The 16,611-nt window shown below is 32.2% G+C and overlaps 2 protein-coding genes and 1 pseudogene across 3 annotated transcripts; all 3 read right to left on the reverse strand.

The window, feature by feature from the left end:
• Window positions 1–577: 577 nt before the first annotated feature.
• Window positions 578–8,457, reverse strand: LOC110656227 (uncharacterized; annotated as a pseudogene).
• On the reverse strand, window positions 8,398–9,610 carry LOC131183437 (uncharacterized). The gene is made up of 3 exons (XM_058154204.1): window positions 9,103–9,610; window positions 8,869–8,991; window positions 8,398–8,681 (listed from the first exon to the last, which is right to left on the reverse strand). The coding sequence occupies exons 1-3, from the start codon at window positions 9,176–9,178 to the stop codon at window positions 8,398–8,400; spliced, it is 483 nt and encodes a 160-aa protein (XP_058010187.1). The 5' UTR covers window positions 9,179–9,610.
• A 157-nt stretch (window positions 9,611–9,767) lies between these two features.
• Window positions 9,768–15,580, reverse strand: LOC110656226 (uncharacterized). 2 transcript variants are annotated; one of them, XM_058152339.1, is made up of 8 exons: window positions 15,153–15,580; window positions 13,705–13,794; window positions 13,021–13,168; window positions 12,209–12,298; window positions 11,578–11,632; window positions 11,331–11,453; window positions 10,301–10,357; window positions 9,768–10,154 (listed from the first exon to the last, which is right to left on the reverse strand). In XM_058152339.1, exons 1-8 carry the CDS (start codon window positions 15,338–15,340, stop codon window positions 10,018–10,020), a joined length of 888 nt encoding a protein of 295 aa, XP_058008322.1. In that variant the 5' UTR covers window positions 15,341–15,580; the 3' UTR covers window positions 9,768–10,017. The 2 variants fall into 2 exon arrangements, with proteins under 2 accessions (XP_058008322.1, XP_058008321.1); XM_058152338.1 differs by having other exon boundaries at window positions 13,705–13,800; window positions 15,153–15,579.
• Window positions 15,581–16,611: the final 1,031 nt, after the last annotated feature.

Genomic DNA, 16,611 nt, shown 5'->3' on the forward strand with positions numbered 1-16,611 from the left:
ATTTCTAACGATCTTACAGCTCAATAACTAATATTTCTAACGATCTTACAGCTCAATAATCATAGCCAACGCATAAAAGAAAAAGAAAACAATGAATAAAGATGCAGGGCTGCTGCTGCAACGCTAATTCCTCGTGCTCTACCCTTTCAGAGAGCGATGGATTAGACCAACCATTAGCAAATTATAAATGCATACACCGAAATGGAAGTAATAATAATAATAATATTGATTTTTATGCCTAAAATATTCTAATTCCAGTATAGATCCCTGCAAATCCACCAAAAATCGTCGGGGATCGGTGACCCTGACTTTGAAAGCAAGAGCAGAATAGAGCGACAGAAATTTCCGGTTAGCGGTGTAGGAAAAGAGAGATGAGGAGGGCATGGGTAAGGGTTTTTATTGGAGGGTGGAAAAGTAATTTTAAAATAATTAATAATTTTGTATTATAAATTAAAATTAATATTTATTTATTCTATTCACATTTTTAAGTTTGCAGTAATTGTTATTAAAAAAAAGCAACTGAAAAATAGTTATTCCATTATCATAAGGATTCAGTTTATCATACTATTTCATTACGTCCGTCAAACAAAACTCTCATAGATCATTTATTTCTTCCTCCGTAACTTTGACAACACAACCAATTAGAATAAAGTAACTCTTTACAGTCTCAATATAACTTTACCCGCAAAAATGAAATAGAGCATCCAAACAAAAGTTTTAATTCTATTCTTGACGACTTTTTCTTTTTCTTTTTGTTTTTCTAATCATTCAGGCTAAACTGCATACACGCCAAGCTAGCATGTCACGAAAGAAAGGGCCACTCATCATCAAATTTGTGTTTGAAAAGGTATTAGTTGTCCATCTGGCCATGATTCAATCTTTTTGAAGTACTTTACAGGCACCACACCATCAAAACCATCAGTCAAGATCACCCCATTATCAGATATGTAAAGCTTCATTCCCTCTGAAATCAACAGAACAAGATCCGGGGGAAAATACATCAGCCTTCGTCATGAACCACTCGTTAGCAAATGAATGGAATAAGTATTCAGGTTGCATATGCAATTAATAAATTATATGCTTGGAAGGTAAGAAGATAGGATGTTGTACCTTCCAGAGCTTTTTTGACATCAAGATGTATCAAAACATTAACATCCCTCCTCATACCTGAAAGATGACAAATCAAGTAAATCCCGGAAGATATTAGATATCCACACTGCTTAATCTTTGATGGAACTAAATGCTTCATCAATTGAACGCCCTGATTCATGTGTCCAAACAAACAACTGTGACATGCGGGGAAAATAACATACTCCTATAACTATTAAAGCATTCCTTCCCCTTTCCCTTTACTAGCATCATTTGACTTTAGAGCTCAATATGTGCTCTAGCATAGATCACCAATTTGACAAGTTGAATATTAGACAGTGAAGGAACATCAAGTGAGTAAGACTGCTTATAAGAATTCAGATGGTTCCACAAAGTTTTTCTAAACATGCATGAATTTTTAGGAAAAGCTCATCCTAGCAGATCACAAACCCAAGGCCCTGCAAAGTTTCAGAAAACGTTTTTTTTGTTTTCTTTTTCCATTTTTCTTCTCCTTTTCCTAATTTTCCAATTGGAAAACTGGAAAATAAGAAAACATGTTCACTTATTCACTTTTTAAATTCTCCATTTTCTATCTTTCCATTATAAGATTATTTTAGACATTTTTTAACTAAATTAGTTTTATCGTTGTTGAATATAATAATCATATAACAAGTGGAAAATCCCATGTTTTCCACCTTAGCAGACGCCCCCTAATTTTTAAGGGAATAATGGAAAACTATCTAAACTTGTTTCGTAGTTTAAAATTGGGAAGTATTTTTCTGTTTAGAAAAATTTTACAACCAAACACCAAATTCCATTTTCCAATTTTCTTAGGATAATTTGTGAAAAACCATCCTGTTTTCCACAACTAAACAAAGCTCAATTTGGTTCTCCCTCCAATATCCACACAAATGGAATAAAAATGCTATTTCTAAGTTCAGTAAGAAACATGTGGAAGATAATGACAGCATATCTCCAAAATATAGTGTCATGAATGATAAAAGAGTAATGAATAAGAAGATTATCTGATATCTTACCGCTAATCACTTCACCATCAGTTGGCAAGCCAGATGCAAAGTGAACATGCATTCTTTGCATGCGCTTTAAGCCAGACTTTAATATAGATTCCATATTCCTCTTATAGGTTCCATGTACACACACTACAATCACAGGAAAAGAAGAGCAGTACACATTACAATAACCTAATATATAAGACATAAAAGAAGGGAAAAAGGAAAAATATTATTTGGAAGGACAAAGGTATTGCATAACATATATTTTCACCCGGAACTTCCTCAGCTGAAAGGATTGCTTTTAATAAGCTCTCAGATTCAACTGTCTGCACATTCATAAGAAACCATTCAAACAGATGTTCAATGCAAAAAGTATGGCATTTTACTCTCTTTTTATGGGGTGGAAATCACGTGGATGCAATACAAACACAAAATTTAGAGCACAAAAAATATCCCCCCAAGATGGTGAAATATGAGGTAAAGAAAAAGCATCCCTTTCTTAACAAAATCACAAGAACAAGAAAAATAATTCATGTTGATGTTTACCAGCCAACCCAGCATTTTGTTCAAATTAATATAACAAATAAAATTAAAGCATAATCAACAGTGTCAAATTCTCTTGGCATCAATCTATAGCTTGAGAAAGTCTACACATATCTACATTCAAACTAATCTAATTAGATTTGCTCTCAACGCTCCAAGCAATCAATCAAGGCCTGAAGGTATCAAAAACTCATTAATCAAATTTGTTATATCATTATAATGAAATATGTTACTTAGCACATACTTATGAATGTCCAAGCATAACAAATTCCAAAAATTTTATCACTAGGATAATACTTTGAAAAGTCCAACCAAATAACAGAATATATATTTCATTTTATAACAAGAGGATTTATCACCTTTACTGTATGGCCTTGGTTTGCACGTATTAGGAGCTCCCCATTTTCCTCCAAAAGGCTGAATCGCTGCTTATTATCCTTTCTAACAGCCTGGAATTTCAAACAAAAATGTAATCCTAGGTCAACTTATAAATTAGAAAACCAAGTGTAGTTTGATATAATTAAAGAAGTAGAGATGAGATATATAAGCTCTAAATGTTATGTGAGTTAGAGAAAGTAGAAGAGCAAATAAGGGAAAGCAATACAAGCCAGACAAATGAAACTTATTATACAGGCCTGGCAATAGCTTTAGTAATCTAGTCAAACTTCTGTGGCATGGCATCCTTTTCAAAAATGGCCAGGTAAGAATTAACGCTAGTGAGACCTGGTAGTAATTGCATATGCATTTTGTTATTAGTTATAGCACTTAAGCGTTAACACAATACATAGATAGCTAACACGCATCAACATTTAAGAAATAAGCACAAATCATGGAAAAAGTTACATATTTCTGAAAAATCAAATGTTCAAACACAATCATGACCATAAGATCATCAATAGGAGTCATAAATTTGCACTGGTAATCTCTCAAAAATGCATGAACAGAAAGAAATAAAAGAATGAAAATACACAGAATAAATCCTTTGAAAACCCATGATGAAATTATTGCTTTCTATAATCTCCTTACATCATATTGACTTAAAATAAACATGGAGAAATTGTTACATATCATTCATTCCCAAAACCATAATTCAACCAAGCAAGGACTTCAATAATGAACATTAGAGATATAAAGATAAGTCAGGAAAGATAAGTATTTACTGAACCAACCTCCTTAATGTCATCAACTGTGTGTGACCTTAATGGAATATTGGCAAATGTTTTCATATTCAACTTTAGTAAATCTTGAACTTTGACACACCCATCACTCCGCATATTCAAGTTTAATTCAGAAGCCATATGGCGCAAAATGCGTGTCCTGAAAAATATTAAAGAAAACACATACTTTAAGATTGTCCATCTCTAGCTTATTAAGAAAAGGGAAAAAAAATAAGAGAAAGGATTGTCCATCAGAACGGAATTAAATACAAAGATCAATGTATACATTTCATTGTTATTATACATCCTTTTTTTTCCCTTATCAAAAGAAAGAAAGGGGAAAAAGCGAAGAGTATGAAAGCTTTCACTGTATGGAACACCGTACAAGCAAAAACTAGATTTTCATTGTAGTTTACCTAGCCGCCTGAGAAATTCAGTGCGACTTTCACTTTTCAACACAGTCCAACTCCAATGTCAATTAACCATATCGAACAGGCGTACAAAGAAGCAATAATAACTGGATAAAGAACAATATAAACAAGAAAGAAGAAAGCTAATTTGAGAGTCCGAACACCAAATTCACATAATTCGAATGCAATGAAACAATCTACTAAAGAGATGAAAATACCAAAATTAAACCCAAAAAAAAATCAAGAAGAATAGCATCAACAACATAGAATTAAAGTGGTGCTTACAAGAGTCTCCCAAGAGCATCAATTTTATCCTTGCCTCCTGTACCACCACGGCCCCTTGATCTTTCTCTATCGTTTTCCATCTCCAACCCTCTTCCACTGACCCAAAAATAAAACAGGCACAATTATATTTTACTTTAACCCTATGTTTGGATTGAGAGTAATGGGAAGAAGAGAAAAGAAATGAAATTTAGTTTCCATCAATTTTCTTGTTTGGACAGCAATTTGAAGATAGAAAGGGGGAGAAAGGAGGAGAAAACGTATTTCTCCACCCATTGCATCTGCCCCAAACGATTTCCCTCCAAATTGGAGGAATGGAGGGAAATTGTTGTTGTTTACGTGGAAATGACTTCAATACCCTTAAATTACTTCAATAGAAAAATCGATTCCCATCTCTGTCATTTCTGCTCCTCTATGCTCTAGAGAGTGTCTCCCACCTTTCATCGTTCCTGCTCTTCTCTTTGCAGCAGAAAGGTATGTCAAAATGCTTTCTCTTTCAATTTTTTCTATTCTTCATTATGGATGGATGATTAACAGTGGGAAATGGGTTTGATTAAGCATATGGATATATAGATCTTGGTAAAAACTATTATCTATGAGCTGTCTCTACTTGTTATTGATCATTGTGTGTTGTAAAGCTGTTGATTTTTTTGATAATCATCTGCTTAAGGAGAGGGAAGTGATCAGAACTTGATAAAAATATAACATCTGATTATTTGGTCTTTTATTGGGTGGGAATGCTAAACCAGTATGTAATCTTATGTTTGTAGTGCACTGTCAATAATTTAAGGCAAAGTATTTACCCAAAAGACGAAACAACTGGGTGTTGCTGAATGTCAATAGTGCCAGTTCACGTTAGACTATAGATTGGCAGCAATTTAGTTATATTATTGTTTTGAGACTTAGGATACACCACAAGCTGCTATTGATAAGTCTTCATTTGATTGGTATCCATCTGAAAAATGTCTGTAAAATTGTGAAAACCCATATACATTTATTATTTATTATTATTTTATTTTAATTAGCTAACAATAATTTAATATATTTATAAAAAATATATATATTTTATTAGATGGTCTGCTTATTTATTTTTAGATATATATATATATATATTATTTTTGAAATTAAATATATATCTGCAATCTGAACAACCCAGTTCAATAATAACTCTTATCCCATTCTACACCTAATAGAAATCTTGAAATATATATATACCCTAATCAACTCTTCTGCTAAACTTTGCTCTCAAAACCTGTTTGTCACCTCCTTTTCCTACCCAATACTTTCAACAGGTATTTTCATAATCTTTTATTTATTGTTATACGTATATATATAAAATAATCTGATGTGCGCAGATAATTCTTAAATTTTATTTCTCAATTCATCACCTTTGATTATGTTTTCAAAATAAAAATTCTAATTCTTTATTCAATAATGGGTGAATTTGATTTTATTTTACTTCCTCGATTTGTTACAACTACTCTAGAAATTTATTTTTTTTCCTTTGATCATTGGTATTGAATTGGGTTGATCATGATTACTGTGAGATAATAATCTACAATTTAGATTATATATATATATATATATATATATATATATATATATATATATATATATATATATTTGTTGGCTTCTCTTCGCACGCATTCCTGTGCATTATATTTGGTGGCTTCTCTTCCCACGCATTGGCTTCTCTTCGCACGCATTCCTGTGCGTGTATATATATATATATATAAATATATATATTAAAAATCATTTTATTTTACTATTATTTGATATTTCTCTTTAATACTTTGGGTGTGTAGGAGATTCGAATATTCAATCAGTCAATTGAAATTGTCTCTCTTTCATTGAAAATAACTATTGTCTTGGAGGTTCCAGGTGAGTGGTAATTATAGTACATGGCACCGTTTTTGTCCCTTTTAAAATTTCTTAGCATTAAGTTTGTTATTAAATGAAATTTTAAATCAATATTTTAATAATGATTTTATATGTGATTTTCTAGAGTTTTATTTTATTATTGAATTTTATCTCGATTTTGATTAAATAATTGATTTTGCCAACTATCTCTGCATTAGACCCATTAGGATTCCGGGAACAGGCCTTTAATGTATTTATATTGATTGATATTTGACTATAAAATTTACCGATGTGTTACTGAATTGATTTGAGATTGATTTGATTTTATTGACTCTCTGAAACTGTTGAAATACACCATTGGAATTGCACTATCAGTTATTATTTGCTATCTGAAATTTTTTATTGATTTTGATTGATTTGTACAAATTGATTTTCTGTTTTGAATTGGTACCGTGCCAGATTCGCTTCGTTATCCGCCCCGTGTGTGGACTATCACGGTATTAAGTTGCATTGTCGAGTCATGCATCATTGCAGTTTATGGTTTGCATTAGTATCATATGTATTGATATTTGTGAAGGAGGAGGAAGGTATCTAATATCTGGTAGCGCGCTTACCATCTGGCCTTTGGTGATGTGGGGTATCATCACCCTGGTGCACTGTACCATAAAATTTTTATTGAATGAATTTTCTTTTATATATATGTTTTATAAAGTTATTTTATTAATGATTTTGACAGCATGAGCATGATTTTATTGAATACAAAATTTATTGTGAAATTAATCAAGCGTCTGTCTGTTCCTATTCCGTTGTGTGCTATAATTATCATTCACTGAGCATCTAGCTCAAACCACGTTTTCTCTGCATTATCCTGCTTGCATCAAGAGAATTCGCAATGATCCAAATATTCACCCATTTTCTCGAGAGGGACAACTTTGATTTGTTCTCATGGTATGCCCGAATTCATGTTTTCTCGCTAATAATTAGTTTAGTTTATTGAATGTTTAAGTTTTTATTTGAAATCAGAGAGACTCAGCTTACCTATGGGATATTTATGATGTTTATTCAAAGATTTTGTTTATTTGGATTTTGTCTATTTTTGGAATTAGTAAGTGACAATATATTCACTCAAGATACTGATAAGGCTTGTATGATTTAAGAATAATTAAATTATGCGCCGGTCACGGTTCAGAATTTTGGGTCGTGACAAAAATAATGCAGCAGTGTACCATAAAGCTCTCAATTTTCAAAAGTCTTGAGTGCATTAATTTGCATAACAGTGTACCATAAACATTTTAATGGGATGATTACGTCAATCAAAATTCACAAATGATGAACCAAGGAGAAACCTTCTTAGGTATTTTACTCCAATAAAATGGTATCAAACTTCATGCTAAAAACGTAAAATAGTCAACACTTTGTTCATGAATCACGCTTAAATATCTCACAAGGATCAATATGCGAAGACTATCAAGTGTATAAAAGATATTTTCATCTTTTAATTTAAGGGAGAAATTACATTTCTCTCCTATTCTAATAAGCAATCCAAAGCAGAGAGTAAATTAAGATTTATCTTATTTTCTTTTCTCTTCATTTTCCCTGCTTAATTTCTCAATATTTCCACTTCACAATTAAACATCCAAACAAAGAGTAAGAGAATTCTAGAAAACAAAAATTAGAGGAATAGATAAGGGAAATACCTTCTACTAGAATGGGCAAAAGAAGAGAAAGAAGAGCTCATGCTCTTTTCCTTGTCTATAAAACGAAAGGAAGGAGACCCAGTGAGCGCTACAATTGGCAAGACGAGGTGTGAGATAGGCTCGGAAGCAGCTTAGAAATCGAGTTCTGCAGCAGCTACAACAACCCCACATAGGGAACAGAGGTGAGAAATCGGCAAAAGCTAATGGAGATGAAGGTGCTAATGTAATAGGTGTATGTATTCTATTGGTAGGAGGGAGAGCCTTTTGCAGGCTACGAGCGTATCAAGACCATCCAAAATCTAGTTAGACTTATTATACATCAAAATCCAAACATCTCAAGCGAATGTTACAGATGATTTCTTGTAGATGTAGGCAAGGTGACAATCCTTGAACGTTCCACACAAGAAATTACCTGAATAAAATTAATGAAGACATTCAAAATGGCCATTGACCTCTCTTTCTTAGTGTATGAAACATTTCCAACAGTAACCAAATTTGATGATTTATCGTCAGCATGTGAATCCAATGAAGTGCTGTAAATGGTAAAGACAGTGACAAAGCTAATGCTATCTCCAACATTAGAGGCATTGGAAGGGGTTAGGAAATAGGACTTGTTGAGAGCTTTAGAGCCTGAGCTTCAATCAAAAACATAAATACATTAGAGCAATAAAACCAGAACTCAGATGCAGGAAAGTGTTTCATATGCAAAGTAACCAACTATATCAAAGATATGGAAATTGCAAATCTAAATCTTAAGGGCAGCAGCATGACAAATTAGCATATCAGGTAACAACTTAACAGGAACATTACAAGAAACCTTGGCATTGCAACCGATTAGGCAAGCCTTGCCCAGCAGCAGGACCAAGAACCAGATGATCAGACTTTTTATTTCGTTTCTTTGGGGCAGCTTCTATAACCGAGTTGGGATGAAATTCAAAAACTTCCAAAAAAACAATAAAAAAATTCAGCCACAATTAATTTCAAGTACCCAATAATAAAAAAACAAAACAATGCCAAAAAAAATGATGAGAACCAGAGAGAGGACATTCACCAGAGAAGATATGGAAAATGATAAGTAGCAGAGAGAAACAAAGGAGGAAACGACGCCATCCACTGCACGATCTCATGCCTAAACTAATATTTCTAACGATCTTACAGCTCAATAACTAATATTTCTAACGATCTTACAGCTCAATAATCATAGCCAACGCATAAAAGAAAAAGAAAACAATGAATAAAGATGCAGGGCTGCTGCTGCAACGCTAATTCCTCGTGCTCTACCCTTTCAGAGAGCGATGGATTAGACCAACCATTAGCAAATTATAAATGCATACACCGAAATGGAAGTAATAATAATAATAATTTTGATTTTTATGCCTAAAATATTCTAATTCCAGTATAGATCCCTGCAAATCCACCAAAAATCGTCGGGGATCGGTGACCCTGACTTTGAAAGCAAGAGCAGAATAGAGCGACAGAAATTTCCGGTTAGCGGTGTAGGAAAAGAGAGATGAGGAGGGCATGGGTAAGGGTTTTTATTGGAGGGTGGAAAAGTAATTTTAAAATAATTAATAATTTTGTATTATAAATTAAAATTAATATTTATTTATTCTATTCACATTTTTAAGTTTGCAGTAATTGTTATTAAAAAAAAGCAACTGAAAAATAGTTATTCCATTATCATAAGGATTCAGTTTATCATACTATTTCATTACGTCCGTCAAACAAAACTCTCATAGATCATTTATTTCTTCCTCCGTAACTTTGACAACACAACCAATTAGAATAAAGTAACTCTTTACAGTCTCAATATAACTTTACCCGCAAAAATGAAATAGAGCATCCAAACAAAAGTTTTAATTCTATTCTTGACGACTTTTTCTTTTTCTTTTTGTTTTTCTAATCATTCAGGCTAAACTGCATACACGCCAAGCTAGCATGTCACGAAAGAAAGGGCCACTCATCATCAAATTTGTGTTTGAAAAGGTATTAGTTGTCCATCTGGCCATGATTCAATCTTTTTGAAGTACTTTACAGGCACCACACCATCAAAACCATCAGTCAAGATCACCCCATTATCAGATATGTAAAGCTTCATTCCCTCTGAAATCAACAGAACAAGATCCGGGGGAAAATACATCAGCCTTCGTCATGAACCACTCGTTAGCAAATGAATGGAATAAGTATTCAGGTTGCATATGCAATTAATAAATTATATGCTTGGAAGGTAAGAAGATAGGATGTTGTACCTTCCAGAGCTTTTTTGACATCAAGATGTATCAAAACATTAACATCCCTCCTCATACCTGAAAGATGACAAATCAAGTAAATCCCGGAAGATATTAGATATCCACACTGCTTAATCTTTGATGGAACTAAATGCTTCATCAATTGAACGCCCTGATTCATGTGTCCAAACAAACAACTGTGACATGCGGGGAAAATAACATACTCCTATAACTATTAAAGCATTCCTTCCCCTTTCCCTTTACTAGCATCATTTGACTTTAGAGCTCAATATGTGCTCTAGCATAGATCACCAATTTGACAAGTTGAATATTAGACAGTGAAGGAACATCAAGTGAGTAAGACTGCTTATAAGAATTCAGATGGTTCCACAAAGTTTTTCTAAACATGTATGAATTTTTAGGAAAAGCTCATCCTAGCAGATCACAAACCCAAGGCCCTGTAAAGTTTCAGAAAACGTTTTTTTGTTTTCTTTTTCCATTTTTCTTCTCCTTTTCCTAATTTTCCAATTTTCCATTTTCCAATTGGAAAACTGGAAAATAAGAAAACATGTTCACTTATTCACTTTTTAAATTCTCCATTTTCTATCTTTCCATTGTAAGATTATTTTAGACATTTTTTAACTAAATTAGTTTTATCGTTGTTGAATATAATAATCATATAACAAGTGGAAAATCCCATGTTTTCCACCTTAGCAGACGCCCCCTAATTTTTAAGGGAATAATGGAAAACTATCTAAACTTGTTTCGTAGTTTAAAATTGGAAAGTATTTTTCTGTTTAGAAAAATTTTACAACCAAACACCAAATTCCATTTTCCAATTTCCTTAGGATAAATTGTGAAAAACCATCCTGTTTTCCACAACTAAACAAAGCTCAATTTGGTTCTCCCTCCAATATCCACACAAATGGAATAAAAATACTATTTCTAAGTTCAGTAAGAAACATGTGGAAGATAATGACAGCATATCTCCAAAATATAGTGTCATGAATAATAAAAGAGTAATGAATAAGAAGATTATCTGATATCTTACCGCTAATCACTTCACCATCAGTTGGCAAGCCAGATGCAAAGTGAACATGCATTCTTTGCATGCGCTTTAAGCCAGACTTTAATATAGATTCCATATTCCTCTTATAGGTTCCATGTACACACACTACAATCACAGGAAAAGAAGAGCAGTACACATTACAATAACCTAATATATAAGAAATAAAAGAAGGGAAAAAGGAAAAATATTATTTGGAAGGACAAAGGTATTGCATAACATATATTTTTACCTGGAACTTCCTCAGCTGAAAGGATTGCTTTTAATAAGCTCTCAGATTCAACTGTCTGCACATTCATAAGAAACCATTCAAACAGATGTTCAATGCAAAAAGTATGGCATTTTACTCTCTTTTTATGGGGTGGAAATCATGTGGATGCAATACAAACACAAAATTTAGAGCACAAAAAATATCCCCCCAAGATGGTGAAATATAAGGTAAAGAAAAAGCATCCCTTTCTTAACAAAATCACAAGAACAAGAAAAATAATCCATGTCGATGTTTACCAGCCAACCCAGCATTTTGTTCAAATTAATATAACAAATAAAATTAAAGCATAATCAACAGTGTCAAATTCTCTTGGCATCAATCTATAGCTTGAGAAAGTCTACACATATCTACATTCAAACTAATCTAATTAGATTTGCTCTCAAAGCTCCAAGCAATCAATCAAGGCCTGAAGGTATCAAAAGCTCATTAATCAAATTTGTTATATCATTTTAATGAAATATGTTACTTAGCACATACTTATGAATGTCCAAGCATAACAAATTCCAAAAATTTTATCACTAGGATAATACTTTGAAAAGTCCAACCAAATAACAGAATATATATTTCATTTTATAACAAGAAGATTTATCACCTTTACTGTATGGCCTTGGCTTGCACGTATTAGGAGCTCCCCATTTTCCTCCAAAAGGCTGAATCGCTGCTTATTATCCTTTCTAACAGCCTGGAATTTCAAACAAAAATGTAATCCTAGGTCAACTTATAAAGTACAAAACCAAGTGTAGTTTGATATAATTAAAGATGTAGAGATGAGATATATAAGCTCTAAATGTTATGTGAGTTAGAGAAAGTAGAAGAGCAAATAAGGGAAAGCAATACAAGCCAGACAAATGAAACTTATTATACAGGCCTGGCAATAGCTTTAGTAATCTAGTCAAACTTCTGTGGCATGGCATCCTTTTCAAAAATGGCCAGGTAAGAATTAACGCTAGTGAGACCTGGTAGTAATTGCATATGCATTTTGTTATTAGTTATAGCACTTAAGCGTTAACACAATACATAGATAGCTAACACGCATCAACATTTAAGAAATAAGCACAAATCATGGAAAAAGTTACATACTTCTGAAAAATCAAATGTTCAAACACAATCATGACCATAAGATCATCAACAGGAGTCATAAATTTGTGCTGGTAGTCTCTCAAAAAATGCAAGAACAGAAAGAAATAAAAGAATGAAAATACACAGAATAAATCCTTTGAAAACCCATGATGAAATTATTGCTTTCTATAATCTCCTTACATCATATTGACTTAAAATAAACATGGAGAAATTGTTACATAATCATTCATTACCAAAACCATAATTCAACCAAGCAAGGACTTCAATAATGAACATTAGAGATATAAAGATAAGTCAGGAAAGATAAGTATTTACTGAACCAACCTCCTTAATGTCATCAACTGTGTGTGACCTTAATGGAATATTGGCAAATGTTTTCATATTCAACTTTAGTAAATCTTGAACTTTGACATACCCATCACTCCGCATATTCAAGTTCAATTCAGAAGCCATATGGCGCAAAATGCGTGTCCTGAAAAATATTAAAGAAAACACATACTTTAAGATTGTCCATCTCTAGCTTATTAAGAAAAGGGAAAAAAAATAAGAGAAAAGATTGTCCATCAGAACGGAATTAAATACAAAGATCAATGTATACATTTCATTGTTATTATACATCCTTTTTTTTCCCTTATCAAAAGAAAAAAAGGGGGGAAAAACGAAGAGTATGAAAGCTTTCATTGTATGGAACACCGTACAAGCAAAAACTAGATTTTCATTGTAGTTTACCTAGCCGCCTGAGGAATTCAGTGCGACTTTCACTTTTCAACACAGTCCAACTCCAATGTCAATTAACCATATCGAACAGGCGTACAAAGAAGCAATAACAACTGGATAAAGAACAATATAAACAAGAAAGAAGAAAGCTAATTTGAGAGTCCGAACACCAAATTCACATAATTCGAATGCAATGAAACAATCTACTAAAGAGATGAAAATACCAAAATTAAACCCAAAAAAAAATCAAGAAGAATAGCATCAACAACATAGAATTAAAGTGGTGCTTACAAGAGTCTCCCAAGAGCATCAATTTTATCCTTGCCTCCTGTACCACCACGGCCCCTTGATCTTTCTCTATCGTTTTCCATCTCCAACCCTCTTCCACTGACCCAAAAATAAAACAGGCACAATTATATTTTACTTTAACCCTATGTTTGGATTGAGAGTAATGGGAAGAAGAGAAAAGAAATGAAATTTAGTTTCCATCAATTTTCTTGTTTGGACAGCAATTTGAAGATAGAAAGGGGGAGAAAGGAGGAGAAAACGTATTTCTCCACCCATTGCATCTGCCCCAAACGATTTCCCTCCAAATTGGAGGGGAATGGAGGGAAATTGTTGTTGTTTATGTGAAAATGACTTCAATACCCTTAAATTACTTCAATAGAAAAATCGATTCCCATCTCTGTCATTTGCTCCTCTATGCTCTAGAGAGTGTCTCCCACCTTTCATCGTTACTGCTCTTCTCTTTGCAGCAGAAAGGTATGTCAAAATGCTTTCTCTTTCAATTTTTTCTATTCTTCATTATGGATGGATGATTAACAGTGGGAAATGGGTTTGATTATGCATATGGATATATAGATCTTGGTAAAAACTATTTTCTATGAGCTGTCTCTACTTGTTATTGATCATTGTATGTTGTAAAGCTGTTGATTTTTTTGATAATAATCTGCTTAAGGAGAGGGAAGTGATCAGAACTTGATAAAAATATAACATCTGATTATTTGGTCTTTTATTGGGTGGGAATGCTAAACCAGTATGTAATCTTATGTTCGTAGTGCACTGTCAATAATTTAAGGCAAAGTATTTACCCAAAAGATGAAACAACTGGGTATTGCTGAATGTCAATAGTGCCAGTTCATGTTAGACTATAGATTGGCAGCAATTTAGTTATATTATTGTTTTGAGACTTAGGATACACCACAAGCTGCTATTGATAAGTCTTCATTTGATTGGTATCCATCTGAAAAATGTCTGTAAAATAATGCACTCTCAATTTTCAAAAGTCTTGAGTGCATTAATTTGCATAACAGTGTACCATAAACATTTTAATGGGATGATTATGTCAATCAAAATTCACAAATGACTGAACCAAGGCAGAAACCTTCTTAGGTATTTTACTCCAATAAAATGGTATCAAACTTCATGGTAAAAAACTGTAAAAATAGTCAACACTTTGTTCATGAATCACAGTTAAATATCTCACAAGGATCAATATGCGAAGACTATCAAGTGTATAAAAGATATTTTCATCTTTTAATTTAAGGGAGAAATTACATTTCTCTCCTATTCTAATAAGCAATCCAAACAGCAGAGAGTAAATTAGATTTCTCTTCTTTTCTTTTCTCTTCATTTTCCCTGCTTAATTTCTCTCTATTTCCACTTCACAATTAAACATCCAAACAAAGAGTAAGAGAATTCTAGAAAACAAAAATTAGAGGAATAGATAAGGGAAATACCTTCTACTGGAATGGGCAAAAGAAGAGAAAGAAGAGCTCATGCTCTTTTCCTTGTCTATAAAACGAAAGGAAGGAGACTCAGTGAGCAAGGAAAGAGAAGACGCGCCACAATTGGCAAGACGAGGTGTGAGATAGGCTCGGAAGCAGCTTAGAAATCGAGTTCTGCAGCAGCTACAACAACCCCACATAGGGAACAGAGGTGAGAAATCGGCAAAAACTAATGGAGATGAAGGTGCTAATGTAATAGGTGTATGTATTCTATTGGTAGGAGGGAGCGCATTCTGCAGGCAACGAGCGTATCAAGACCATCCAAATCATGTGGGCCCGTACAATTTTCAGTTTTGCATGAGAAAAGTTTTATGTTTCAGTTGCAGATCATTGTGACCTGCCGAGTACACCCATGAATGTGAATGTGAATGTATATTAATCGTCTATGTTTAATATATATATATATATATATATATATATATTTATCCGTTTTTGAGTTCTTTAATTGTCTTGGTTGGGCCTGACCTGATCGATATCGGTTAGCCCTATTTGAAATACAATGGTTGTTTCAATTTTTTTTTTTTTTTAAGAATTTAGAAGTTGAATATTTAAATTAAATATTTATTATTAAATTTATATATGTTAATAACTTTTTTTTGGTCAGAAATAAGGGAGAGGAAACTTGAATTTAAATCTATTATATTCTTAATTACTGAATTGTGGTAGGTGAGTAATAAATTTATATATGTTAATAAATTTTATTACTTAAATATATATCAAATAATATTATACTAATTTAAATACATATTTAATTTAGATTAAATTTAATATAAAATCAATTTAATATAAAAATAAATTTAATTATTTTTGAATTAAATATTTAATAAAAAAATAAATAAAATAAAATTAATTAAAATAATAAATATTTAATATAATAATTAATAAGCTCAATTTTTATGTAAAATTGAGTTTATAATAACCTAAATACCCTTTAAACTAAATGCTTATTTTCATAAAAACGAATGTATAATAATAATTATATTTTTATTCATACTTTTTTAGTATTCCGTACTTTTTTTAAAATTGATAGACTTCTCCCGTAACCAATGCTATTTATTGATTGTTAAATTCAATGAAAATAAGAATTCTATCGCGAGTCGTGCAATGTTTAAGGATGGCCAAAGCCACAGTAAAAAAAAAAAAAGCCAAAGCCCAACTGCCTCAAACACTAACGAAAACACGTTAATTAACAGATAATACTTATTTCATTTATTTTCTCCACTTCAATTATCTTAATAAAATATAAAAATATTTATATGTGTTATTAATTTAATATTATAATTAAATAATAAATTAAAAATATTTTCATACAGATAATTTTCATAAAAAATATTTTTCCTATATAAATTATTTTTTTTGAAAATTAAAATATAAATTTATTTATTATTCCACCTTTTTTTCTAATAAGTCC

The sequence above is a fragment of the Hevea brasiliensis genome, chromosome 9, assembly GCF_030052815.1.
Source record: "Hevea brasiliensis isolate MT/VB/25A 57/8 chromosome 9, ASM3005281v1, whole genome shotgun sequence".
Taxonomy (NCBI): domain Eukaryota; kingdom Viridiplantae; phylum Streptophyta; class Magnoliopsida; order Malpighiales; family Euphorbiaceae; genus Hevea; species Hevea brasiliensis.

Excerpts from the sequence above, each read along its gene's own strand:
- LOC131183437 (XM_058154204.1), bottom strand. The coding sequence starts at position 9,178 with ATGAGATCGTGCAGTGGATGGCGTCGTTTCCTCCTTTGTTTCTCTCTG. Across the intron at positions 8,992-9,102 it reads CATTTTCCATATCTTCTCTG|TTTTTGAATTTCATCCCAAC; the intron begins GTGAATGTCCTC and ends TTTTTTTGGAAG. Across the intron at positions 8,682-8,868 it reads TAATCGGTTGCAATGCCAAG|GCTCTAAAGCTCTCAACAAG; the intron begins GTTTCTTGTAAT and ends ATTGAAGCTCAG.
- LOC110656226 (XM_058152338.1), bottom strand. The coding sequence starts at position 15,340 with ATGTGGGGTTGTTGTAGCTGCTGCAGAACTCGATTTCTAAGCTGCTTC. Across the intron at positions 10,358-11,330 it reads TGATGGTGAAGTGATTAGCG|GTATGAGGAGGGATGTTAAT; the intron begins GTAAGATATCAG and ends GTCATCTTTCAG. Across the intron at positions 10,155-10,300 it reads TGTCAAAAAAGCTCTGGAAG|AGGGAATGAAGCTTTACATA; the intron begins GTACAACATCCT and ends TGTTGATTTCAG.